Genomic DNA, 27,152 nt, shown 5'->3' on the forward strand with positions numbered 1-27,152 from the left:
CTCCTCTCTCTCAACACTGCAGCATCACGATAAAGTGAGGGGGAAAAATTATTTGCCTGGTGCTTATTGATGATGATAAATGATTTATAATTATTTTAATAAATAATTAAACACAAGCTTCCATGTTGATATTCTGTGCCACTTGTGCAGTGCATGGTGTCAGCAGGCCAGGAGAAAAAGGGAATTTCACTTGACATGCATCCAAAGCTACTGTAAGGGTCTCTTTAAAAGTGCTGTTATTCAGTTGTGTACAATATAAATACAAGGGAAAACCCTTTAAAATAATTTTTGACAGTTTACCCCATGTGGCCACGCCCCGTCCGCGTATGCTGCAAATGTATTGGTCCACGATTTCACCCCGAGCTCTGATTGGTCGACTCCCGTAGGTTTCCCTCAGAACTGCAAGACGCCGATATTGCGTTACATTGTGGCAAAATGGCGGCTGTCATTCAGAATCCACTAAAAGCGTAAGTAATTTAGACATTTAGGATATTGGGAATATCTACTTTGTTGCCAACTTGTACATTGGAAGCGGCTGCTTGTGCATGTGTTTCCCAGCCGTGTGCATGTGACAGGTTAAGCTGTCCGAATTCATTTTTGTGTACTTCTTGCATGGCAAAGTAGCCTCGTATAGTTATTTTATTCCACAAGGTTTTTTAAAAACATTTTAGTGGTAAATGTTTGCGTTTTTTCTGCCTGACATTTTAGCCGCACCAAAGGAGCTTTTCTCCGTGTGTCTGTACATTCAACACGGGAGAGTGTCGTCTTTCCTGGGCTATAAATTTATTTGAAAACTGTCGACAACGTGCCCGTTTGCGCTGCACCGAATAATTAAAAGCCGATTTTCCTTCGTGCTCGGTTGGAGCACATATAGCAGGAGGGGGGAATATCGTCCCCTGACATTCCGAAAGTCGTTTATAGTTGGTGTGAATTGTCGACATGTCAACTTTGGCTCCTCCGAGCGCAGACGTGGTCAGGACCCGGTAAAGCATAGGGAGGAGGCATTTTGTATTTGCATGCTTGCTGGCGAAAACGACAAAAAGTGACAGCAATTTTGAGTCCGCCGTTTGGAAATAGCTTATCACCCCTTGTGCTCAAATAGCCCCTGCTGCTGTTGTCGTTTCTATCCCCCAACTTCAAAGCAATGCTCCACCTTTTTCTCCATTTCCCCTTTGTTCTTTCTGCTTACTGTAACTTGCACACAATTAGCCTCCTGCTTCTAGTCATTTTCCTATTTAAAGTAGCCATTGTTGACGTGACAAAACGCATGCAGCCTCGTATTGATGTGTGTTATTATCATCACGGCTCCTCTCTGGGACTGTGGAGGTATATAGAGAGAGACAGAGCAGGCACTCCACTGTGCCTTTAAGTGGAGGAGTGCTGGAGATTAGCTGGGTCCAGGATCCTGGGCCCATCTGTCAGAGAGATGCTCCGACAGAGAGGAAGTGTTGGGCACAAGCAGGAGAACCATCTGCTGCTCCACAGAGGTACCCTGGCACCTCCGTGGACTGTAAGCACTGTACGGGGTGGACCACACATCACCCACACTGTTGCTATTGTTGTTATGACATTGTTACTACACCTTGGATGATGCAGGGAGGCTTTTTGATACCTGAAAGTCTAATTTAATCTATTTATTTCAACTGGACATTGTCTTTTTTGTGGTTACCTATAATATTTTAGAAGATTGGGTCAGTGTCAGGGCTGGGTACTTAACACTACTATTTTATCAGTTTTTGCAACATTCTGCCTGTTTATACTACTTAAAGATGTCTACCATGCGATGTTGGTACCTTTTTTTGCAGCGCAGCGTCAACTATATGACCTGGATTATTGTTTTACTTTGACTTAATGTATCAACATTTGGAACCCCCCAAAAAACAAAATCTGCTTCAAAAATTATTTTTTTTTAAAAACTTTTTAAAACACAATCATGCTCAATGAAGAATTTTAAATCATGCAAATGTGAACACAGGTTACAAATATAACATTTAAGAGGTCAAATGAGGGAAACATCTAGTTCTATATTTTTTAACTAAACCTTATCTCCGGCTTTACGTTGCAAAAACATGAAGAAGTCATGTCTGCATGATTGGGTACTCCACTAAAATTAGATACTTTTATGCACTGACCAAATTGCTTCAATAGTATCGAGTAGGGTTGGACATTATGGCCAAAAAAATCTATTATCACGATATAGATAATTTCACATCACGATAATAATGTATCATGACAAAGCGTGTTTTCAATCAATCAAAAAAAAAAGGTCTATATGAAATAATCTCATTATAACGCACCTTTTTTTTAATATACTGCATACACCCTATTAAACAGCACATCTTTGGTTCAGTATATTATGACATAAATATTGGGGAGGATTTTTCCACATTGCGATAGAAACAATATAGAAAAATCTGAAAAGACAGTTTTCTAGCATTTTGATGATATATATCATCATTTAACTATTTATTTCTGGTGTACATTGTCATTATTTTGCAGACCATAATTTTTAGCACGAGACTAGTCACCCAAAATATTTTATTATGACTGAATAAAGAGGCCATGGATGGTGTCATTGTCTTCAATTATCGAGTAGGGCTGGGCAATATGGCCAAAATCTATTATCCCGAAATAGGTTATTTCATATCATGATGAAGATATATATCATGACATAGTTTTTGCTGATTTTTGCAGTTTCCTATTATTCTGATTATCCTTGTTATATTATATTAGTCTATAGCATATATGCCGATAGCATTTTATTCTATTTCTTTTTGTATGTTAATTCCATTTATACATTTTTTCATGTTTCTGTGTCTTGTTCTGTTTATGATGCTGTAACACCAAAATTTCCCCTTGTGGATTAATAAAGTATATCTATCTATAGCATGTTTTAAATAGCCTATATAAAATAACCACACGTTGAAGCACATTTTTGTATACTGCATACACCCTAATGAGCACCTCTTTGGTTTAGTATAATATAACATCAATATAACATAAATTTACCGTTTGACTGCTTATTGTTCAACATTGGGACAGAAAAAATGTAGAAAATATGAACAATAGTCTTTTTTTTTTAGCATTTTGATGATATATATCATATTTCCCAGCCATATTAATGCCCTGCCATTCAGTACCAAATATTAATACCTTAGGAGTAAATTATAACAATAACAATAGTCATACAGCATGCTTGTATCAAGAGCTAGTAATGCTGGTGTCTAACCAAAGATGTTGTATATGTATGAAGGAAAAACACAACATTTCATGTTTGGGTATTTTATTTTTATTTTAAGGGGCTTGTCTACGGTGTGCATCACAAATTAAAACAGTTATTGTAATGTTGTAAATTATTTTAGCTGCAATGGATTAAAAAAACATTGGTTTCAAAAAAGTATATTTAGGAACTGATAGGGCAGTAGGTGTCCCAATGTTGGGAATTCCATATCTCAAAAAGATAAATATGATATTATAGCATTATTTTGGTAATTCAATAAGTAAATGGTCTATTGGAAGAAGAAAAAACACGTACTGTATGTTTGCAAATCAGCACCTCTTTGGGCTCTAGCATAAGATATAGATAGACATACTTCATTAATCATCCACAAGGGGATTTTTTGTGTGTTTATAGCAGCATAAAACACAGGAACATCAAAAGTGGATACATGGACTTAACATATACAATTAAATAGTATAAAACAAATAAACACTATAGGTATAAAATAGCTTTAAGAGAAAGGATCAGAACATAAAGTGTGTTCCAAATAATGTAAATATTGCAGTTTGACTGGTTTGCAACGGAAAAGAAAAAAAAAAAAGGATACATGATATGTTTTCATATTGAACAGCCCCAAGGAACTGGTACCAAAATCAAGGTATCATTACCTCCATTGAAATTTTTTTGGATGATGCCTTTAGCACCTGCACACTGATGCATGATGCTCTGGATGGCGGCTAAATGTAAAAATATCTGTTGAATGTGTATTTTTACATATGTAGACTTCACTTTATTCATGCAACGCCTTGCTTGTCTGCACCTGAACAGCTCCGTTATTCATGTTCAATGAAGAACCCCTCCTTGTATCTCCTTCCATTGTCTCATCCCATATTTATGTTTTTTTTTCACAAGAGCAGGATTATTATTGGAAAGTACATTTCCATTATTACCTTGTTGGACTGTTTCCCTCTCTTGTGTCTACTGTCAAGCTGCGGTTTCATCTCGGAGACGCTTTAGCATTCTGATGTGGAATGTCTCCTTGCTATAAACTGTGCTTAATGAAGTGTTTCAATGTGCTATAATTAGCCTCTGTCTCGGGTTTCTGACTTCATTTCACACGTTTGTCAGATTATAATTAGTCACACTTGACACTAATTGGATGTCGCTCCTGTGGACCGGTTTGACCCTTTTTTTGTATTAAGATGGTTCACTTTAGGGAAATGAAACGCTGGTTTGACTTTGTTGTTGGGATGTTGGCGGATGAAGCGGCGGCGGGCAAGCTTGTGCACGCCTGTGTGAGGTCTGTCCCTCCTGTGAGGGAACGGGAGGACAGTAATCTCCAGAATCTGCTGATTAAAATGGAGCTTGGAATATTTGATTAATAAAGAAGCTCATAAAGCTGCTCATTAAAATTTTAGCCACAGCTGGAGTTGGACACATCTTACAGCCACAGCTCCCCTGACATTACATCGTCGAGATCCTTCCTCCGTTCGTCAGCTACCTTGTCGTTGGCGCTGAGTAGACTTTGAGTGAGTCAGGCCTGCTGTTTATTGGCACTGCAGTGTGGAGGTGTATGGTCTGGTTTTACTCCTGCCCTCACCCAGGCTGTGTTGTTCTGATTGGTGTAATCAGCGGTTGTTGTCAGGAAGCAGTCACTCCGTAGGCCCTCCTCCTCCTCCTACTCCCCCTCTCTTGTTATGTGGTAGCTCTAGCTTCCTGTGCAGGAGAAATGCACCTGCAAATTTGAGAAACCTCCTGAACACAGCTGAAGGGACTGAAGTTTTGTTGCATATAACCAATTTTTATCTTAATTTGTCCTTCACGTCATTTAGAGCTCTCTCATAGTGCTGGACCAGTTTGAAGTAGACACTGGGATTTTTTTGGTCATGAATGTCGGGATCACTTTGCCTCTGTGAGCTGCTCTCCTGCAAACTAAAGTTTGTCGTTAGATATGCAAAATGAGTGTTGACACATGCTCACATTACGGACGCAGCCATGTGACACGACGAACCGTTGACAGGAACACGCTGATAGCGGAGGCCCCACTGGCCACAAGATTTGCTTTTGTTCCTCGCCCTCATGCAACACACTCACCTCTCTGCTCAACTGGAAGATATTAAAGATACTCAACACATACCTCAGAGCCTTTACTTAAGTAAAAGTACCAATACCACACTGTGAAAATACTCCACTACGAGTTAAAGTCCTGCATTCAAAACATTACTTTAGTAAAAGTAAGCTGTGTCAGTGCATAAAGAATGAAAAGTAAAATAATTCATTGTGCAGTGAAATGTTCCCTGTAGTTGTTTGCTGCAATATATGATGTTATAATGTGCATGATGCATTTTACTGTTTACACTGTTGAGTAATTGAATCTACAGAGATGCATCATAATCAGTAAGATCATCATATGTTTGTAATGTTGCATCGCTGTCCTCTGAGACATGTAATTCGACATTTTTCAACTTTTCCTGAACTCAGAAAAACAGCTGTTTTCATCTTTGTGATGATGCATTTCCAGCTAACCCAAGAACATTTTTAAATACTTTGTCATTATAAAGAAGTAAGAGACTTCTCCTAGCACAAATAAGGTGAAAATAACTAGTAACTTAAGCTGTCAAACAAGTGTAGTGGAGTTAAAAGCACAACATTTCCCACTGAGATGCAGTAGAGTAGAAGCATTTAAGTACAGTATTGAGTAAATGTACTTACTAACATTCCACCACTACCTCTGAAACACTTTAAGGGTTTCTAGTTTGAAGCTAGACTTTAAAATTTCCATATTTAAAAATCATAATCAAAAATGTAATTAAGTAATGTAACTATTAACTAATTGCACATTTTTTAGTCTTCTGATTAAATAGTTACTTATTGTTTTTGTAGCTGATACACAATTCTGGTTACATGTAATGCATTACTTCCCAGCCCTGTGAAGCAGTGATCTAAACCAGTTTATTTGGAGGTGAAACTGAAAGTGAGTGCACTTGAAAAGTTGGTAATATTCCTTAATTGTACAGGAAACTGTGTGTGCGTATCCGGGGTTAGAACGGTAGGTCAAAGTGAACCAGGAAGCTGGTGTGTTTGGTTTAACCTTTTGAACCCCATGAAACCTATATTTTCTTTAAAACATCACCAAAAAGACATAATTTATCATAGAAAGAAACTGTAAAAACAGACGCTATTGTTGAAATTTGATCTTTCCGACAGTCCTTGAACAGATCATAGGTTCTGAAAGTTTTGTGAGAAAAAGTAACCAAAATTAAGCTTAAAATTGTGATATTTCTGTCAAAATCCCTTAACTACATGTCTAATGTCAGACATGGCCAGAAATAAACTGTTTGGAATCACTAGATCCTGTTTAACAACATTAAATTCTGCTCCTCAGAGACACTGTGAAGCTATATTGATTCTGCCAGAAAACGTCTGTCACGTGACAGATATTTTACACAGAGCAGAGGGAAGAGGACAGGAGAGGCTCTAAGTAGAGGTTGTAAAAAATAATGCAAATAGTTCCATATGTTTAGCATGTGGAGACACAATTTCCTTCTTATTATTCTTGACACTTGTGGGCACTTGGAAAAGTGTTAAAAGTGTAAAAATTCTATTTTATTCCCTTTTTTTTTTTAAATAGATTTTTTAGAGAAATTCTACTTTTTTTTCTACTTCATTTTAACTGTGTTATTCTTCACAAATGGAGATGTTTTCACTTCTAGCCATGATTGTGTTGGTTCCATAGAGCTGCAGGACTTATATATTTTTCATAGATTGTATATATTGCAGTGAAATACAAGGCCACAGTGAGTAAAATGTAAAAAGAGCAAAAGACGTCCTGAAATGGCTTAAAGGGTGAAAAACTTATATGAAGATCAGATCGCTTGTGGGTTTTTTTATTTTATTTCAAACGTCAGTGGAAAAACAGACAAAAGGGGAAAGTTGTGTAGGGGTGGCGTGTGACTGTGTGACACTCTCTCCCCTCCCGTGTCGTTGGATGTGTGGGTCTCGTCACTCATTACAAGTGTCAGAAAGATCTCTCACCCAAGCCAGTGCACCTGCTGCTCAGGGCAGCAGGGCTCTGATGGAGAGTGTGTTGATGCACAGACAGCCAGCACCCACCAGAAGACTTTCACCACTTCTTTGTTCTCCCTCTCTCCCCTCCAACACCTCCCTGCACGTTTCACTTGTGACGGATCAGCATCCTCTCTCGGTTTGTTCAACTCAAGTAATCTCAGGAGATTCTTGGCACTCCACGCTGCGTACCCTTTAAGCATGCTCTCGTAGCTGACTTCAGGGAGCATTTACAGCTGATCTGCTTTTAGTAAACTGATATGTCAAACTGTGTCTCATCAGAGCTGTGTGTTGATATTGAGGAGTGGCAGGGAAGCAAACAGGTCAGTTTGACAGGGATTTACTGTTTGAAACGACAGCCAACATTTGGTACAGATCTCAGATTTTACATATTACTATGCAGCTGTATGTTATTATTTTTTTATGAGCCAAATACTTATCCTTAAAAAAATCCTACTGGTTACGATGTCAAGCACATGAACTTGTGTTTTCAGCTTTGTGGCCAATCTGTTTTGAGTATATCCCTGTGTGATTCCTCTTGTAAAAATTCCTGCATCTCAAAGGGTGAGAAAGTGTCTGAACATCTAGGAAATCTGTGTTTTGCATGTACTAAGGTCCACATACACACTAATATTTTTGTGTTTTAACCCTCTGAATTCCAAGTTTTAGGGTGTTTTTGCTCTTTATACATTGTACTTACTTACTTGTATTTCACTGCAATATATAAAACATAAGTCCTGTAGCTCTATGGAATAAGCATAATCATGGCTCGAAGTGGGAACAACTAAAACTGTCTTTTGTGCAGTATGACATAAATCATAAAAAAGAAAGAATCTAAATTAAAATTCTCTGATACATTTTTTTAATGGAATAAATGAATGAAATTGATATGGTCAACACTTTTACAAGTGCCCACAGGGCCACAAGTGTTATGAATATTGGGGAGAAAATTGTGTATCCACATGCTATGCATCTTGAATTGAATTGAATTGAATTGAATTGTAAACAGATTTTCAGTTAATATTTGTCACGTGAGCGTTCGTCTCAGCAGAACCAATCATGGCTTCACAGTGTCACTGAGGAGCAGAATTGAATGTTTTTAACAGGATCTAGTTATTCCAAACGCTTTACTTTTGGCGATAGTTTAAATGAGACATGTAGAAGAAAGTGATTTTGACAGAAACATCATCATTTTATCTTTGTTTTGGTTACTTTTTCTAATGGAAACTTTTGTGACCTATGAACCTGTTCAAGGAGAGTTCAAATTTCAAGGATAATGTCAGTTTTTACAGTTTGTTTCTATGACAAACTGTGTATTTTTGGTGATTACTTAAAGAAAATCCTGGCAGGGTTAAAATGCATTACTTTTAGCTTTGTTTATACCTAGTGTCCACACTATTCGAGGGTTGCATTTTAGACAGAAACAGAACCCATATTTGCTTCCTGGTTGGATGAGTTTGTCTTTTCAGTTAATTAGGCCTACATAGCTTTTGTGATTTCATCCTCCTTGTGTGGCTACTCCTTCGGCCTTTCCAGTGATGGATAAAGTTCCTGGTACTGTCTAATAAGTCACCATATTTGCTTTGCAATGACTCCCACCTTTGACCCGTGTTACTTTCAGTGACAGTTCTCTGGTCTTTCTTTCTGCATCTGCTCTTCTTCTTCTGTAGTGCATTTTTCAACAATCTGTTTCCTGTTTACAGTAGTATGTGCATGCCCAGTGTACACGAATGGTCATGTGATGTGTGTTTTCAAGCGTGTTAGTATGGAACAAGATTATTTCTGCTAAACACTGCGGAAATGCTTGTGTGTGGACAAAGATAATTTTAAATTGAAAAGACATACTGTAGTAGCCTGTAGAAACACTGTATGACATCTGTCTGACAGTAATAACTACAATAAAGCCACTATCTTGGTATGAAAGTCCCATAGCATATGAGTCACAAGATGCTTGTTGGCTTTTAACCTCCTTTTCTTACTGTCTAGCCTTTTTATTCTTCTCTTTCTCACACCTTTTCAGCCCTCCCTGTGCTCGCTCTCTACCTGTAACTGTTTACTCTTCTCAGTCACACTGACGCGAAACCCTCTCCCTTTCCCAGCAAGCCTTACACACACTGTGGCTTTGTCTGAACCACAGAGCAGTGGGCTTTTGTGCGGGACAGCATTCCTAACACGGCTGTTCATCTGCTGGACGTTGTCTCATCAAGAAGGGAGGGAGCAGGAGCAGGATCTGGAAGACGCTGACAAATCAGGCTCCCAGCCTCCTCCACCTCTAGTTTAAGATTCCAGGCTCGACTTGCAGCCCGCAGCTCATTAGTTTCACTTCAAAATGGCCGTCTTCCTAATGTTGTAATTGAGAACACGTGGAGGAACTTCATTATGCGGATGTGGAGATGTTCATACTAGAAGAATCAAGCTCTAATGTGCCCTGTTGCCCCTGTGATATAACAGCAGACTGTGGAAACCACATACAAAGTACCTCGCCGTGAATTCAGAGTTGCAGCATTTACCCCCATCTTTGATATCGTCAAATTAGAACCTGCCCTTGTGCTAGGCACTCTGCTGAGATTAATTAAGTAGGCTAATTACCATACCAGGCGTGTGGCAGCGATTGAGGGCTTGAATGTGAAATATCCTCCCCCATTTCACTCTGAATATTAACAGTGAAACCCTGAGGGACTGCCAAAATCTCTGTGGCGCTAAGAAAAGTGGAACCAAAGTGTGAGAGTCTTAGCTGCTTTCGGAGGAGTGACTTTCGTATCAGAGCCTAGATTCTATGTTGTTTTTATAAACTGTCAACACCTCTGATCTAGAATCAGATCAGACAAAAAAGCCCACAGAGGTAATAACAATTGTCTTATAACTGGGTTGCATTGTTTTTGTTTTCCACAAATTCTTCCTGATAGAGAGCTGCAGAGGCTCAGCTGTCAGTTTGAGGCTCACATTGAACAGAGCTGATTAGAAGTTTGAGCAGACGTTAACAGCATTATTTGGGTTGAGGAGAGTTTCTAAGGGATACAAATCTTGTAGCTGCCTCAGCTCCCTGATTTAATGATCTGCAGCCGGCAAAGCAACAGGCCATTATTAAAGAGGCATACATGCATGATAAAAAGGCTCATCTCCATGTCAGAGATGTAATCACATTATGGTTATTCTTCAAACCAGCTGCCACATCAGTGGCTCGGCCATGTTAACCGTGTCCTGCAGTGTCACTGACCCTGTCACCCCCGCCCTGCAGGTTGGGCGACCAGTTCTATAAGGACGCCATTGAGCAGTGCCGCAGCTACAATGCTCGCCTCTGTGCTGAACGCAGCGTCCGCCTGCCATTCCTGGACTCACAAACCGGCGTGGCCCAGAACAACTGCTACATCTGGATGGAACGGCACCACCGCAGCCCCGGTGGGTAAACAAACACACGATATGCTCACAGATTATTAGTCAGGAATGCCTGGAGTGGATGTTTCTACCGATAATTACCTGATTTGCATGAGCAATACGATAAGTAAACCTATTAAGATGTATAAGGGTTCAGACTTTAGACATTTTGGAGATTTCTGCATTTTCGACAAGCAGTTCTATAAACTGCTGAGAAATCCTCTTTATTGTCTATATACCAAGGAAAGCCATACATCGTCTGAATGCTCTCGGTTCTTAGTTTGTGGTTGTAAAGTTTTATGAGGCTGTGATTATCCTAGAGGTCACAACAGCTCATTTTATACAATAAAGTCAAGTTTCAAGAAATGCTCTCACTGCAATGAAATGGCTACTACAAGGACTAACATCATCACACATTGAATCCACAAGAGTCTCAGCTTTCCAGTGATATTGTTTATAGTTTATGCAATTCACAGACTGTTAAGTGACCCCAGCATGCAGAAATATTCATATGCAATAGGGGAAAAAATGCATAAGAAAAAAATATGAATATTTTATCTTCATAAATCAGGCGTGCTTCTTATTATCTGCTCTATTTATCAGGTGTAATTTCATCATTGGAATAATCCATAATAATATAAATGTCCATGATTTGCCCCACATATATATGGTACAGACCTAATTTTATTGAGAGTGTGTTTTGGCCATCAAGCTTGTAAAAAATGATGCATCTACATTTTCTAAAGCCATTAACTCGGCTTGTAAACAATGTAGGCCAGGAGATTTTCGCAGGACCAAAATACTTCCTTCTGAATGGTGTTTTGACGCATATTGCACCTCCTGCAATTTGGATGCTGCACTAGCACGTATTGCAATTTTGGTAAGAAATTTAAGAAAATATGACAGAAATTGATGTGTTTATTTCCCCCAAAACACCCGTCTTTTGTTTAAATTATTTTCCATATGTATGCAAGTCTAGTAGTATGTATGAGTATGACTGCATGTCTACATGTCTATTATTGTAATATTTTTCTTCCTCTTTAAAAACAAAACATCCCATGTTCTGACTTTTGTGCAAATTATATTTTAAAAAGCTGAATAACAATAAAGTTATAACAATAATTTCTGAGAAAATAAAATATATAATCAGTGTGACGATTTAAATCTTGAAATATGTTTTTTTCCTTCATATCAGTAAAGTATAATCAGGTGATTCTATAAATATCTTCATCATCAATGTGTTTCAGCGGAAACTGTCTTGTTGTCATTGCACAGGGGTCGCGGCCGGACAGATGTACACATACCCCGCCCGCTGCTGGAGGAAGAAGAGACGGCTGCACAACGCCACAGACCCTCGCCTGGGCATCTATGGTCTGGGACTCGGTAAGACCCCCGCTGCCTCTCCTCCACAAACCATCATTGACAGAATTTTTTAAAATAACGGCAGAAAGGGCCCTCCCGGTGGCTCACACCGGTAGAGCGTGTACCATTAAGGCTGAGTCCTTCCTGCGGCGGACCCGGGTTCGAATCCGGCCTTTGCCGCATGTCCTCCCCTCTGTCTCCCCCTTTCTATCTATCACTTTCAATAAAAGCAAAAATGCCCCCCCAAAAAAAATCTTTAAATAACGAATCTGAAGGCTGATTAGAAAACTGGGCTGATCTGCCATAATTAAAGAAATTCACACCCCTGTCCAGCAGGGGACATGTGTGCATATTCATTAGCTATGGTATAGCAAGAGGGTCGCTGGTTCGACTCCAGCCTGCAGCTCTTCTTGTTTCCATGTCAGCGTGGGTTCTCACAGGGTCCTCCGGCTTCCTCCCACAGTCCAAAATCATGCAGCGTAGGTGTAATTGGTGACTCTAGATTGCCTGTAGGAGTGAATGAGAGTGTGGTCTGTCTCGATGTGTCAGCCCTGTGATAGTCTGGCGACCTGTCCAGTGTGTACCCTGCCTCTCTCTCAATGTGACATTTGTATTATTCCTCCTGATAAATAAAGCCGAAAAGAAGCTTCAAGATATCTGATTGAAAATGGGCCTAAGGGTACCCACAAGTCTCCTCTTGACATAGAGGCCTGATTTATGATGATAAATGTTGGAATACACAGTTGTGATATTCACAGATCCACAGTGTAACGTTACTGTGGGGTCTCTGTCTGAGCAGTTGGAGCAGCAGCGCTGATAAACAGCTGAAACTGCAGCTAACTACCATCAGGTAGTAGCATAGCAAAATGTTATGGTCGCTGAGTGTCCGAAGTTTTCTTTCAAAGCACAGTAATTGTGATGCCATTGATGAATGAGGTGAAAAAGAATGCTTTTGACGAAACAATGTTTGCATCCATGTTTGGATATGATACAGTTTGTTTAAATTACCACCAATTTCTAGTTAATTCCCACCAATTTACATTAAAATGAAAATAAATTAAAATGAAAGATACTAATAGATTATAATGCATTTTTTATAAACCTGTCCGTCCTTACACAACCTCTGCCACAAACCACCTGCCTGCCACTTTCTGCTCCTCTCCGTTTTCCTCCTCCACTCCACCCGTCTCCCACCCACCTCCACCACCACCTCCTTCAGCTCATGTGATTACTGGTGATGATCTGGAATAATCTGGCTAAAAGCATATCACTCTGTCTCGGCGCACTGAGCAGAACAGGCTGCCACTCATTTTTCAGGGGATGAAATGTGGCTGTGTTCACCCCGGCTGGTAAACTTGTTTTGTGAGAAGTAGAACATGTAATTAGATTTACCACTGCTGGGAGCAGCGAGACGGAGTTCGGCCACTGCAGACACTATTTAATAAATGTTATGGAATGAAGTTTGGCCTTCTCTGGCTGCCACTTGAAACCTCTCACTCAAAACATTTACCCTCTCCTCGATGTTCTCCCTATATCTTATTTTCTCTTTACCACTTCCCTTGCTGATGGGTTTTGTCTCTTTTACTTTGACAACTCTTTCATCTCTCCCTGTCATCGGCCTGTCTGTGTGTTTTTGTCGCCAGTGATCTTGAGCTCAAGTAACTGGTCCATTCTGTGCCCAAGGCTTGCATACCCACAGGGATGTTACACTATCCATAGGAATGAACAGGACAAAGGAGAGTGGCACACACAAAAAAAAACATTATGTTACATCTTGCACTTTCTAGTAGGTTCTAAAAAAGACTGCTGTGTTTTGAGACAAATCTCCATGATGATGACGCTTTAGTTTAAGTAATCGTTAGACCCCGACTGATATGGGATTTTGAGACCGATGACGATACTGTTTTAGAAGGGGAAAATTAATGTATAACTGATATGGTGGCAGATATAGTACATTTTTGAGCTGGAATGAAAGTAGACCTTGTTATGTGGATTTTGCACCGATTTTCCACCATTCTGCTAATGTACCCAGAGAGTTACTATCTCAAATTTTGTTAAATAAAGACATTTATTAAAAATAATAATAAAATATAAAGAATAGGAATTAAATAAATTTACATTATTACTTTTATGTTTCAGTCAATTGCTATTTAAAAAAAAAAAAAAAAAAAAATTAATAGCTGGCACCATTTCTAAATCATGCCAAGCAACATTTTCTGTGTTATATATTGTGTAAAAAAAAAAAAAAAAGTCTTTATAACGGCACATATCCCACGGCATATACACAGATACTGATGAGCCTTTTATAGGCCAATAATATCTGTCAACCGATATGTCTGTCAGGCTCTAATGTTGTCTGTAAAAACTGGTAAGAAGTCTAAATACAAATGTTTGGGAAGTAGAGAAAGTGGGCCTGGAAAGAGAAAGCAAAATGGAGAGATAGCATATGAACCAATCCTTTGTTTCCCAAACACATCCCTCTGTAGTCTATTGTTTTCCACTGAGCTCGCGCTGGCTAAGACCCCACCACCACCACCACCACCCGGCTGTCCCCTTCCCTTCTCCAGCAACAGTGGATTGTATGCGATGTCTGCCAGTGCCCAGCGGAGGGGAAACATACCCTGATTTAACCTGGCGTCTCTTATACGGAGCACGTTGTGCAGCTGGCCAGAGGTGGCCGGCACAGGGCAGCAGCCAGAGCATGTCTCGCTGCCACGGCAGGCTGTCTAACTGATGGTGTGCTAGAGACGGGGGCTGCATGCAGAATCAGCTCCCTGCTGCAGGCTGCTGCCGGCTCTATTTTTAGCCCCCCAGCTCCCATGGGTTGGGAGGGAGGGAGGGGAGAGGAGGGGGGTCTGTCTCGTCGCGGAGAGTTGAAAGTCAACGTGTGCAGACACAATGGTGAGGGGCTGCCGCCGCATGGTGGAGGAACCCATTTTTAGAGGAGTATCTGCTTCTCACGCCTACCTCCTGTATCTTCCTCTTACCCATGCAGTCTGCCACTGCTTCAGCACTTCATATTCAATATTCTGCAAAAGTCTTTCTAGTGGGCGCAGTGGTAAGATGAAGGGCTGATAGAAAGCTGGAGTCAGGGGGCTTTGAAGTGTGTCCTCTTCTCAAACACCCACAAAGCAACTGGATGATCATGAAGCTGTCTGTGGAGAAGAGATTGTGTAAATAAGATCCGCCGATCCAACTGACTGTCAAAGCTTTTGTTTGCTCTGCTTTGTCTGCTCAACCTGCTCCTGCCTCCTCCTACACTGTTTGTTTGGATCCTCAGCTATACTGGAGGAGGATATATCTGCATGATTTGTTCAGGTTAAAGCGATAAGCCACTTAACTACATTGTACCTCAGAGATTCTTGTGGACACAGTCAGCCTAATGTCTGCATAGTGCAGCATCATTGAGAGCTCATCAATGACAGTGCATTCTCTTCCAGAATATTTTTCCCCCAGTAATATAGTGCTGTGAAAATAGATATGACACATTCTGTTGCAGGTATAAAAAAAGAGGGAGAGAGAAAGATGACAAACACTATAACAAACAAAGGCTCAAGCAATTTGCCACATGCTTTTATTAGGTCTAGTGTGAGTGGGAGAGACATAATGGAAATTAATGGTGATAGAAAGCTGCTCACAGACTGTAGCTCAATTACATTTATTAAGGGTGATGAAGGAGAAGAAACAGCACATGCTAGAGGACTGTGACATACTGCAGCTTTCGGATCTTTAGCAATATATTTAACCTAAATTCAACAATAAACATGTCCTTAATCCTCTGAACCCCCACAACCCCACATGTTTTCTTTACAAAATGTCCTCACTGTGGGCTTGTATTTCACTGCAATATACAAGTCCTGCAGCTCTATGGAATCAGCACAATCATGGCAAAAGTCTGAACAACTCAAAGGTATTTTGTGCAGAATAACAGTTAAAATGATACAAAAAGGTAATTTCTCTAATCATTTTCTGATAACCTATGATCCAAGAAAACATACGTTTCTGGGTTTCAGAAGGTTAAATAGTGCAGAGAGAGAGAGGACAAGGCAAGGTGGAAGTATAAGTTATAAAAATGTAAAAATGGTTAGATAGGTATTTCCAATATTGGTAACACTTGTGGGCACTTGGAAAAATGTTGTGTGTTTATATATATATATATATATATATATATATATATATTCTCTGTGCTGCAGAGGTGCATAAATTATTTACTGCAGTAAATAACAAGGCCACAGTAAAATATGACAGGAGCCCTGAGACTTATTGGGGTTCAGAAGGTTTAAGTATAAACACAGGATTTTGATGATTCATCACATGTTTGTTGTCTGTTTTTGTCTGTGTGCAGACGGCGGCCTCATGCCCAGGGACGCCTTACCCACCCAGAGCACCACGCTGGAGGCTCTGCTGCGAGGAGAGGGTCTAGACAAGAGGAACAACTCTAAGAACGATGAGGAGAGTCTGCTGGAGATCCAGGTGAGCTCCGTCAGGCAGGGTCACTGAGTGTGTGTGTGTCAGCCAAACGTTTAAAGTGCAAATGTTCAGCGACATCACTCAAGTGATTGAGCGGCCTGCCGCTGAGAGTGAAGTGTTGCGTCCCGACTGGTTGTCAAGGCAGCTTGCCCAGTTTTTCCAGCTGACCTGCAGGGCTCGTTAGCCGACTGCCGTCTCACTGCGAGGCATTCTGGACAAGTAGCTGCTTCAACTTTGAATTCACATTTACTGATTGTTATTCTGTATATGGTAATGATAGAAGTGATGCCCACATAATATGTTTTAATATAGGAAAAATTATATTTACCATCCCTTGGTCTGTGCATAACATTGTCAACAAGTCAAAAGCAGTGTTAGCTCAACTAAAGTTGTCCCAATACTAGAACTTTACACTTTGATACAATTCTAGGTATAATAAACAATACTCAGTACCTCTTTTGTCTATATCTTGGGTACTGTGTAATGTGTCAACACTTTGACAACCTTATTCTTTGCTATATTAACCTTCTGAACTTCATCCCGCCAGCGGGCTTCAAACATACAGTATGTTTCCTTTTACAGAGGGGCAAAAATACACCATTTGTCGTAGAAAGAAACTGTAAAAACAGGCATTGTCGTTTAAATTCGAACTTTACAGCAGTCCTTGGCCCTCATTTTTCAAACGAGCGTACGACAGAAAGTGAGCGTAAAGTGGGCGTAAGATCATTTCTACGCAAGGCTCGGCATTCATCAATTTGGACGTGAGCGGAGGGTACGATCAGATCTCACATCTGCTCTCAGCTCGTGTACGCAAATCTGAGTCAGTGTGAAGTCCACACGTCTGAGTCGGAGAATTGATCTTAGACTATAGTATCGATGCCTGGAGCTGATAAAACTCTGTGGTGTTTTGTTTTTAATGGTGACAAACCAAAGCATGTTTAGGCTACATCATTTATCATTAAAACATAATTTTAAAAAAATACACCCTGCGACTGTGAAATTCTTTAAACAGAATACTAGCAGAGGCTATTAAATGTTGTTGTCTTCTGCTATTAACCGTTATGCTGCTGGACTGTAATATGTCTATATCGCTACTATTGTTGTTTGTAACGCTGCACTTTGCTAATAAAGCTGACTTTAGGGGTAAAAAATCCTCCTTTTGGCCTTCTGAATCGGGTATATATTAGGGCTTGACATTTAAATGACGCTCTTTTTGAGCCGCCACATTTATCAACAGCCGATCATTCTTACGATGTGATTGGAGAGATACAATCGTTTGATAAATCACACGTGAACCTTGTCGTAAGATGAAATATATGCTTGTTTCTACGCTCGTGTCTACGCTCCTTTCTACGCTCCTTTCTACGCTCCTTTGATAAATGAGGGCCCTTGAATGGATCATAGTTTATGAAAGTATCCATTAGAAAAAGTAACCAAAACGAAGCTTTAAATATTTTTGTCAAAATCACTTTATTCTACATGTCTCTACAAAAATGGATTTAATTTCATTTAAAATAATAAAAAAAAAATCAGAGAAATTCAACTTGCATTTTTCCTTTTTTATGATTTATGTCTTTATAACTGTGTTATTCTGTGCAAGACATTTTTGATTTGTTCCCACTAGCCATGATTCTGCTGATTCTATAGAGCTGCAGGACATGTAGGTTGTATATATATTACATATATTGCAGTGAAATAAAAGGCCACAGTGAATAAAATTAAAAAGAGGAAAAAATGCCCTGCAACAGCTTGTTGGGGTTCAGAGGGTTAACAGGAAGATGGGGCTTGGCGCATTAATGGCTCATCTCAAGAACAAAATAGTTATTTTTATAAATGAATGCTCCTGGTACAAAACAAATTGCTACAATAAAAGATAATAGTCACTAGCCCTTTCAGTACCTGTATGACCTGAAACATTTGTCAAAAACACCTTAAATTGTGGGTCAAGAACTGAACAATTGATTTTTCTCTCCTCTCTGTTGTTGCAGCATGCTGGTGCTTTAATCAGAGTCTTGAAGTGGTCTGTCTGTGTTTTTCTCTGTCTCAGAGGGTTCTGGAGGCAGACGCAGCAGAAGACGCTTTCAATGATGATGACGACTACGAGGTGGACACTCCCAAGAGGAGACATCGGGGCAAAGGAAGAGTAAGTGCCCACATTACACAGGTTGTCATGTACTCAAGTGTACTGTAAGTAGTCAGCCCTCCACTGGAGCTTTGAGAAAAAAATTATATTATTAGACAGTTTACAAACATTAGCATGATTGTTGTGTCAGAGGCTGTTCTACAACTTAATTACATCAAACCCCATTAAAGTCAATGTGATGTATTCTGCACAGCTGTGGTGCTGCAGCTGATATGTGCATGTTATAAAGTCAATTTTTATTACAGATAGTGACGGTATCTGGATGTTTTTCCTCAGGGTCGGGGTTCAGGCCGCAGGAAGGCAGATATGGATGACGACAAGCCATACGTCTGTGACAGTAAGTACAGATTAATCCTGAAATATTAAGTTTGTTCTTGTGTCATATCCTTTTTATTTGTTCAGTGTGCAGTACCGAGTGACAATTTGTTGGTTTTCTGTATAATCTGCTGGTTCCTCTGACATGTTTTAAGCCTTTTTTACAGTGGCTGAGAAGTGTCCAACTAATGTAAAAGTCACAATGTAACATAAGACCGCATCACAATAATTTTGTGGAATAAACATGTTCCAATTGTACACTGTCTCTAAGCAACTTCTACATCTACTGGTATTATATAAATTAGAAGATCTGGGTGATAAGGAGAGAATATCTAATCAAAATTAGCGCAAAAACAAACAAACAGATTTTCGTGGGTTCAAGATATCTGAATGAAAAAGGGCTCTATGGGTAGCAACAAGTGTCCTCTATACGTTCTTGCCTGCTTTATAAAATGCAGATTAAAGCAAAAAAACAATTTATTTTCATGCATTATTTCGCCTATTGCATAAGAATATTTCTGCTGAGACTCTTGTCCAATCAGTTAGCCTAATGTGTAATGATAGGCGCGTTTCCATTAGGGTAAAAGGTGGCCGCTGGGAAAGTTTCAGGCCATACCATTCACTTGGCACATGGCAGCTCACTTGAAATGTCTCCATTACAAAAAAAAAGGCCACAAAGGGATTTACGCGACTCAGGAGGTGACGTATGGTTTTCAATCGTCGCATAATTGCTTAAAAAGCGTAGACACAACAGTTTCGACTGTGACGTCACATACGTGACGGATTTAACCTGGGAGACGCACCAAACGTAAACAATATGGAAGGAGACGCCGAGATGGAAGGAGCAGAGCTTGCTTTGTTTCTTGTCGCTGTGTTCATGCACATGGCGGCTGTGACTACTCACTACTTCGCCGGATTTTACAAATGGCGCGTTTTGTTGTGGCGGCGTTGAATACTACGTCACATCCCGCTTAACACATCCCTGCTCTTCGACAGGGCCAAAAAATGGCCGGTCAAACGGCTGCTAGCGCCGGCTCACATTCAAATTAGGGGTGTTTCGGCGAGGGAGACCCTCCTCATTCCGGGTATCCGACTAGTGGAAACGCACCTGATGTTAGTCCCTGTAGCAGCCATTTCGTCGCAGTAAGAGCATTTCTTTAAACCTGCCCTCACTATATAAAACAACCTGCTGTGACCTCTAGGATAATCACAGCCTCATGAAACTTTACAACCACAAACTAGAGACCTAGAGCATTCAACAGCTTGACACACAATGCTGAGCTGCATCTCAAATTAATCTTCTATGTGGCAATTATTGTTGAGCTGCTATCTCTCCCTAAATATACACTGCCAACAACCTCCAATTCTCAATATAAGGGGGCAGCATGATAAGCTGGTTTGTCCTTCCACACTTTATTTAAGCACATTTGCTCAAGAACCTGTTAAAAAACTGTCTCTTAGTCTGAATGGCACCCTTCTTACTTATTCGCTTTATACTGTATATTAAGAGAATATACACAGACCAAGAGCTTATTCCAAAAACACTGTAATGACCTCTATTGTCAGACAGTCAACCCTCTGTAACTCAGTGATGAGCACAGTTTTTTGGGGTGGAACCCACAGGATGAAACGAGGAATACTTGAAACTACAGTAGAGTCACTGTGGTTTCAAGTATTCCTGTACATGCAAGTTGTATGTGGAAACTGGAGGTGGAGGGTATTGGATGTTGTGACTCTTGGTGAAAGACTCATGTTTTTCCACTCTTGTTTGCTTTGTGTCTTTTCTGTTCCAGACAGATACAAACAAAAGCAGAACTCAAAATCTTCGGCTGCAGGTACCTCTATTTGTTAATGGGTTTTTTTTTATCAGGATATTTGCTTTAATAGATTGTTGAGTGGTAGCCTTGTAAGTGCCGTGATTATTGATTGAGGCCTATATTATTTTACTTTTCTCGAGCTGAAAAGTGCTCCTGGGGCAGTGAAACTGAAACATGGTTATTACTCTGTCTGTGTTTGTATTTTATCTGACAGACTATTGTAATCACATCATAAAGTACTAGGCTTTGGGTTTCTTGCACATTCAAAAAGTGCACGTAGATACTTTTAGTATCTTTATAACTCAAAGGCACTACAAGCTGACAGACACTCGGTTGGTTTCTTGACTCTTGTCTCATTACAATGAAAGCATATTGAGGCTGAAAAAACATGCACACATAATGAATTTTAAGTAATAAGATTGAACATTGCCTTCTGTTGCAGTCTGTGCGAAGCGCTACAGGAACCGTACGGGACTAAGCTACCACTACACCCATTCCCACCTGGCAGAGGAGGAGAGAGCGGGAGAAAGAAGCTCAGTGGCATCTAAATCTCCCTCTGCACCACAGACTGACAGACACAAACGTAAGAATTGTAACGTATATCATCAAACAAAATATTCTCACCATGACAGCCTGTTCCACTCAGTGCTGTGCTGACCGTTTTTATTGATTAAAAATTTCAAATCCACTGAGTGGATCATCATTTCTTTAAGTCTTCCTGATTCTTTCTCTAGATTTTGCTGTTAAAATAATTTCCCACTGTCATTATTGCACCTTTTGTTGCTTTTGTTTCAATATTGATTTCATTTGCAATTCCTAAAATCTTGTTGTTTGTTTTTTTTTTATAAAATCTTGTTTTTATTTATAAAATTTTATTTCTTTTTTCTAATCCTTGTTTATTTTCTTAAATATTGTTTTCTAAAATCTTGTTTTTATTTCCAAAACCTTGTTTCCTAAAATCTTGTTTTCTGAAATTGTGTTTCATTTTCTAAAATATTGTTTTCTAAAAAATTTTTTCTTAAGTCTTGTTTTTGAATCTTGTTGCATTTTCTAAAATAGTGTTTCTATTTCTAAAATCTTGTTTTGATTTGTAAAAGTATTGTTGATGCAGTTTGACTCAAGGGAAAATCAACTGTACCTTAATCTAATAAAACACTATTCACTATTTTGTGCTTGCAGGTCCAAAGGGTCCAGGTGGGACCAGTATTCCCAACAACTACTGTAATAAATGCCAGGGCTCGATCAAGAAAACGGGTAAAACTGGGTCTCCCTACTCAACCTGCCAATGCAAACGTGAGTACACCAAAATATAATATACACAACTGATATATCAAAGTGGGCATATGCATGATGGTTAAAAACTGGATGCTTCTGCTTCATGATGACGCTTCCAGCTGACCGTGGTGAGGAGAAGGAAGACGGGACTTTTACTGGAGCGGAGGAGCTGTTCGGCACCACCTCGGAGAGCGACACTTCCACCTTTCACGGCTTTGAGGACGACGAGCTGGAGGAGCCCGCCACAAACAGCAACGGAATATCCAACCGACACAGATAGAAAGAACCTTTTAGATTCGAAGAGACATTTTTTTATATGGATTAACCTCTGGCAAAAATCCGCTGCTTCTTTTTCAATGTTTTTTGTTTGCAGAAAGCACAAAGTGATAATTTCAGGACAGAAATGCAAGTGGTATTTTATCTACTGAACATTGTTGAATAATTTATGAACACCTTTTTTATATATAAATATATATATTAACTTTCAAGGCTATGAACGACTGTCAGTGTTTCTTGACAAGTGACTTGGTCTCCATGCAAAACAGAAGATTGAGTGGAGGTTTTTTTTCCGTCACTGGAGCAGTAGGAGCATAAACGTTATGAACAAAAGAAAAGAAAAAAAAACACTGGAAAAATTTGAACAATTGAATCATTTAAAAGGCATAAATGAAACCGTACATTTGATGGAGATGATTGAATGTCATTGCAGATGCGTACTTGAGCTACTGGATGTTTTTGAATCAGTAGTGTGGTGTGACTATGAAGGTCTTCTGCTCGAAAACTCTGGATTAAACTTGTATGAAAATGAAGGAACCAATGAAAGAAAAGGACTGCCACAGGCCTCTGAAAATGTTTGAAGATGAAGATGAAGAAGTCTTTAAATTACAGATAGAAAGGACTTAATAAATAAAAGGTAAGCAACAGTTTCTCTTTCTTGTCTTGAAACAGAGCTGTGGGAACATACTATAGCTGAGATGCATGATAAAAGTACATCACACAAATACAGACTGCTCGGTGGCAGCAAAATATATGTATGCTTATAGCCAGAGCACAATATCCAAAACACAACTGCAGGATGCCAGCGGCAGCATAAAAATCAACAAGTGGTGGATTGTAACTAAGAACATTTACTCAACTACAGTTCATATTTGTGGTGCTTTTACTTCACTTGAGTATTTCCATTTTATGTTACCTTTTACTTCTACTTAGCTACATTTTAGAGGCAAATATTGTACTTTTTACTCCACTGCATTCAGCTCACAGCTTTAGTTACTTTTCAGGTTGAGATTTAACATGAAAAACATGATACATTTAAAGTGATAACACACTTTTTTATTTTTTAATTAAACCTCATAATAGTATATTAAGGAGTTTAAATGAGCCCTATCTTTTTAAAACATTTTTAAATAAAAATAAAAAAGCTGCTTGCATAAATGCATCAATACAACTAATCTAAGAGTATATTTGGAATATAAATAATCTGAGTGGGGCAATTCTGCATAACCAGTACGGCTGTGGCTCAGTTGGTAGAACGGTCGATGGTTTCGATCCCAGATTGTGGCAGCCTACATGTCGAAGTATCCTGAAGATACTGAGACAAGATACTGAACCCCAAATTGCTCCCGGTTGCGTTCATCGCAATTACCAATGGTGGCAGGTGGCACTATTTAGGGTAGCCTCTGCCACCAGTCTGTAGTGTAAAGCGCTTTGAGTGTAAATTGCTATATAAATGCAGATTTACCATTTTGTTACTCTAATCTGATATTTAGGGATTTTAGGATGTCTCTTTACAAATAAATGATACTTTACTGTTACTTCTTAACAGGGCATCAATAATGCAGGGATTTTCTTTTACAGTTATAGGATAACTCACGATGAGGCGCCAAAAATGTAAAAAGGGGTTAATCGAAACTGCTATCCCTCCCATAAGGATATCAAATATGTAAGGATGAACCTGAGCAACACTTGTGTCGGTCTCATGGTTCAAAAGTGTGGTTAGATGGCTATCAGAATTTTTAATGATTATCATTAATAATGATTAATTATAATAAATTATATGACTTGATTTTCTCAGTCATCTCTCGATTGGGGCACCACTCTGTAAAAGAGAGAAAAGATAGCCAATTCACCTAAATAAGTCTCATAAAGTTACTAAGCTATCAATTTGGAACACTGATTTATAATTAACTTTAAATTATAACCAAATTACCATATTCATATTTAGTAGTGGTTAAAGGAATTTGAAGTTTTTTTCATAGAGAAGGTTGGCTTAAGGCTCACAGTATACAACATTAAATGGGCCGCATGTATATTCCAATAAGGTATTTATACTGAATAAACAAAGTAAAGCAAACAAAACACACAATATATGGAGTATAGAGAGCTACACAGTCTAAGATTATTTACAGTGTAAGGGTGTGAGTGAGAAAAGGTGTGTATGGGGGTGACGTACATGACAAAACGTCTCTTTTCTAAACTTGGTTGAGAGTTGGTTGGCTGGTGTGGTGTGATTCCCTCGACTGAAACCACAATAGCACCACAATAGCACCATAGCATTTTGTTTCGCTAGCTTCAATTAGTTTATGCCGACGTTAATTACGGCAGGTGTTGTGTAGTTTGTAAAAAAAATGCTCAAAACCCCCATAGAATAGTAAGTTGATAATGGTTATAGTATAGTATGTCAGAAAACTATTTTTAAAAACCCATATCAATAGTACGCCTATTCTATGTCAGAAAATGGAAAGAAAAAAAAACACATCTCGGTGTAGTTTGTTTGTGTATATATATATATATATATATATATATATATATATATATATATATAAACAGAAAAAAAGGTGTTAAAAAAGGTCAGTGTATTTTGTCCAAAAATGTCCTTTACACCTTAAATACTATGTTGATAATGGGAATAGTATATATCCAAAAATATATAAAATACAACTTTTCATAGTAAACAGTAAACATTATATCAGCATGTTAGCGTTGTCTTTCTGAGCATGTCATCATGACTGCAGACCTGGAGAGACATATTACGTGTGAGTCTAACCCATATCGTTTGTTCGTTACTGCAGGAGCACTCAGCACATTGGCATGTGGCCCAGCGGTGGGGGTAACCAGTGAAGAAGAGGATTTAACTCTGGAAAAACTAATGAGCCTTCATGTCCCTTCTGATTTGGGCCTAAAATAACTGACTGGAACGGATGAACGGACACATCCACCACTTCTACAGGCCATGTGGCTTAATTGAAGCAACTGCTCCCTTGACGATATGTATCGATCCCTTCTGAACATTTGAAATGTGAGTGGATCCAGCTTCATTTCATCCTTTCTGCACTGTGCTGGAGCTCCACTGAGCTATGGGAACACTAAAGGCCAGGCCTTCTTTGGACTGTTTGTGCCCAAGCGGGTGCATTCGGGGGCCCCCGTGGCCCGGCCTGCCCACTCCTGCTCTGTGACTGTGTGTCTGCCGTGTGATCCGATGTGACACTAAGACGTCATTATCCTCATCACTGTGCCAGCCTCCCCGCTCTGCACTGGAAACCAGCTCTGACAGCCATGACCCTCCAACCTGATTGGACCAGTGACCCCCTGACCCCCCAGCCATAGACATGGTGCTCAAATCCACCACTATTACATGCAGACCTCTGGACTACTGTATTAATACCCTGACATGGACGCAAAGGTTTTCTCTTTCTGCCTCTGTCCCTCTGTCTGTTTTTGCTCTCTACTTCCTGGGCCTCTCTGATCTCATTCTGACTCGCAGTAATTTAGCTCTTTCTTTCTATCTTTCTTTCTTTTCTTTATTTTTTGCATATTTTCTCTGTTGTATAATATTTCTATGTTTTGAACTCTTTAAAGTTTGATTAGTATGACTTCTTGGGTTTGTTCAGACTGTATTGATACCTCTGTCCTGATCAGGTGCACAATAGCCACAACTACTCAGGCATCTTTCATTTCCTCTGCTGTTGATTGTTCAGCCCTGATTCATGTGATTGTATTCAGTTGGCAAAAAGAGGGACAAAAACATGAGGATCCCATTATAATCAACTTCCAGGATGGATTTGGGAAGCTGCAGTCTCATGCTATAGGAAAAAAACAAAAAACATCGCAATAACAAGCTTCAACTTTGTGCAAAAACCTCTCCGCTTTCCATTTGAAATCTACAGCGTCAGCAGTGAGAATCATCTCATTTGAAAACAATATTGTTGCTCGACAGAGGCATAACTCTGCTCAGATCCATATATTAAGTGAGAAACTGTAAATCCAAGTTATGTGACATTTCCGTTGAGTGCTTTAGAGGGCCTAATTGCTTTCTGACATTTAGAAGGTGCTTGCAGTACTGTATCAAAAAGCCTTTTAGGTCCATAGGTTGCACATACTGTGTAAGAGGTCTGTGTCCTTCCATGTGATTATTCAGTATCGCTGCAATGTAATAACAGCTGCTCCGTTTTTGAAGCTAACCATTAATCCTTCGTGTCTGGTGTGACTCGCGTAAGTGCTTGTGCATTCAAACCATCTTTCTTCACTTCCCTCAGGGACCCTCCACACAACAGCACATCATCTCCTCCGGACAAAGAATGGATTTCAAATTATCTTGTCTTCTTCTCTTGTATCAGTTTCGTGGCGTTTTCCACAGTTAAATGGGTCATTGTGTCTTTTTATCTTCCAAAGTCACGCCAGTGAAAGTGAAAAGCATGTGTTCATCAATCATAACCTGCTTATTGTTACCTGCCGTATATGAACAGGCCTACGTGTGGTGCAGTTCTGAACAAAAGGAGAAGATCCTAAAATGCAAAAGTCAGTGATGTCTGCTTCGCACTACGTGTCACCAATCATTGAATAGCCTGTATACCTCGTCAAAGACACAGCAATAGGCCCTGGTACTCTCTTGTCAAAGCCTGCCTGAAGGGAGGGGGGGTGGAGGAGGGAGGATCGGGGTGGGGAACGGAGCCAAGAGGAGATGAAATGGACATGACTGGGCGTTTGTTTCATCTTCAGCTGTAAATACGAGTCGAAAAATGGAGAGAATGAAGAAGTCTTTGTTTGTTAAACTATTTTTATTGTTCTGAAAAAATAAAGAAAAAGAAATAAAGAATGACTGGTGACGCTG

At 39.5% G+C, this 27,152-nt stretch overlaps 1 protein-coding gene across 1 annotated transcript; it reads left to right on the top strand.

Annotated features, from left to right (window-relative positions):
* The first annotated feature begins 393 nt into the window (after nucleotides 1–393).
* On the top strand, nucleotides 394–27,152 carry LOC131988261 (zinc finger protein DPF3-like). The gene is made up of 11 exons (XM_059353363.1): nucleotides 394–467; nucleotides 10,524–10,684; nucleotides 11,936–12,043; nucleotides 16,368–16,495; nucleotides 18,540–18,635; nucleotides 18,912–18,972; nucleotides 20,744–20,785; nucleotides 21,210–21,350; nucleotides 21,947–22,060; nucleotides 22,162–22,955; nucleotides 25,114–27,152. Exons 1-10 carry the CDS (start codon nucleotides 436–438, stop codon nucleotides 22,320–22,322), a joined length of 1,044 nt encoding a protein of 347 aa, XP_059209346.1. The 5' UTR covers nucleotides 394–435; the 3' UTR covers nucleotides 22,323–22,955; nucleotides 25,114–27,152.

This window comes from Centropristis striata, chromosome 16 (assembly GCF_030273125.1).
Source record: "Centropristis striata isolate RG_2023a ecotype Rhode Island chromosome 16, C.striata_1.0, whole genome shotgun sequence".
In the NCBI taxonomy this organism is placed as follows: domain Eukaryota; kingdom Metazoa; phylum Chordata; class Actinopteri; order Perciformes; family Serranidae; genus Centropristis; species Centropristis striata.

Excerpts from the sequence above, each read along its gene's own strand:
- LOC131988261 (XM_059353363.1), top strand. The coding sequence starts at position 436 with ATGGCGGCTGTCATTCAGAATCCACTAAAAGC. Across the intron at positions 468-10,523 it reads ATTCAGAATCCACTAAAAGC|GTTGGGCGACCAGTTCTATA; the intron begins GTAAGTAATTTA and ends CCCGCCCTGCAG. Across the intron at positions 12,044-16,367 it reads CATCTATGGTCTGGGACTCG|ACGGCGGCCTCATGCCCAGG; the intron begins GTAAGACCCCCG and ends GTCTGTGTGCAG.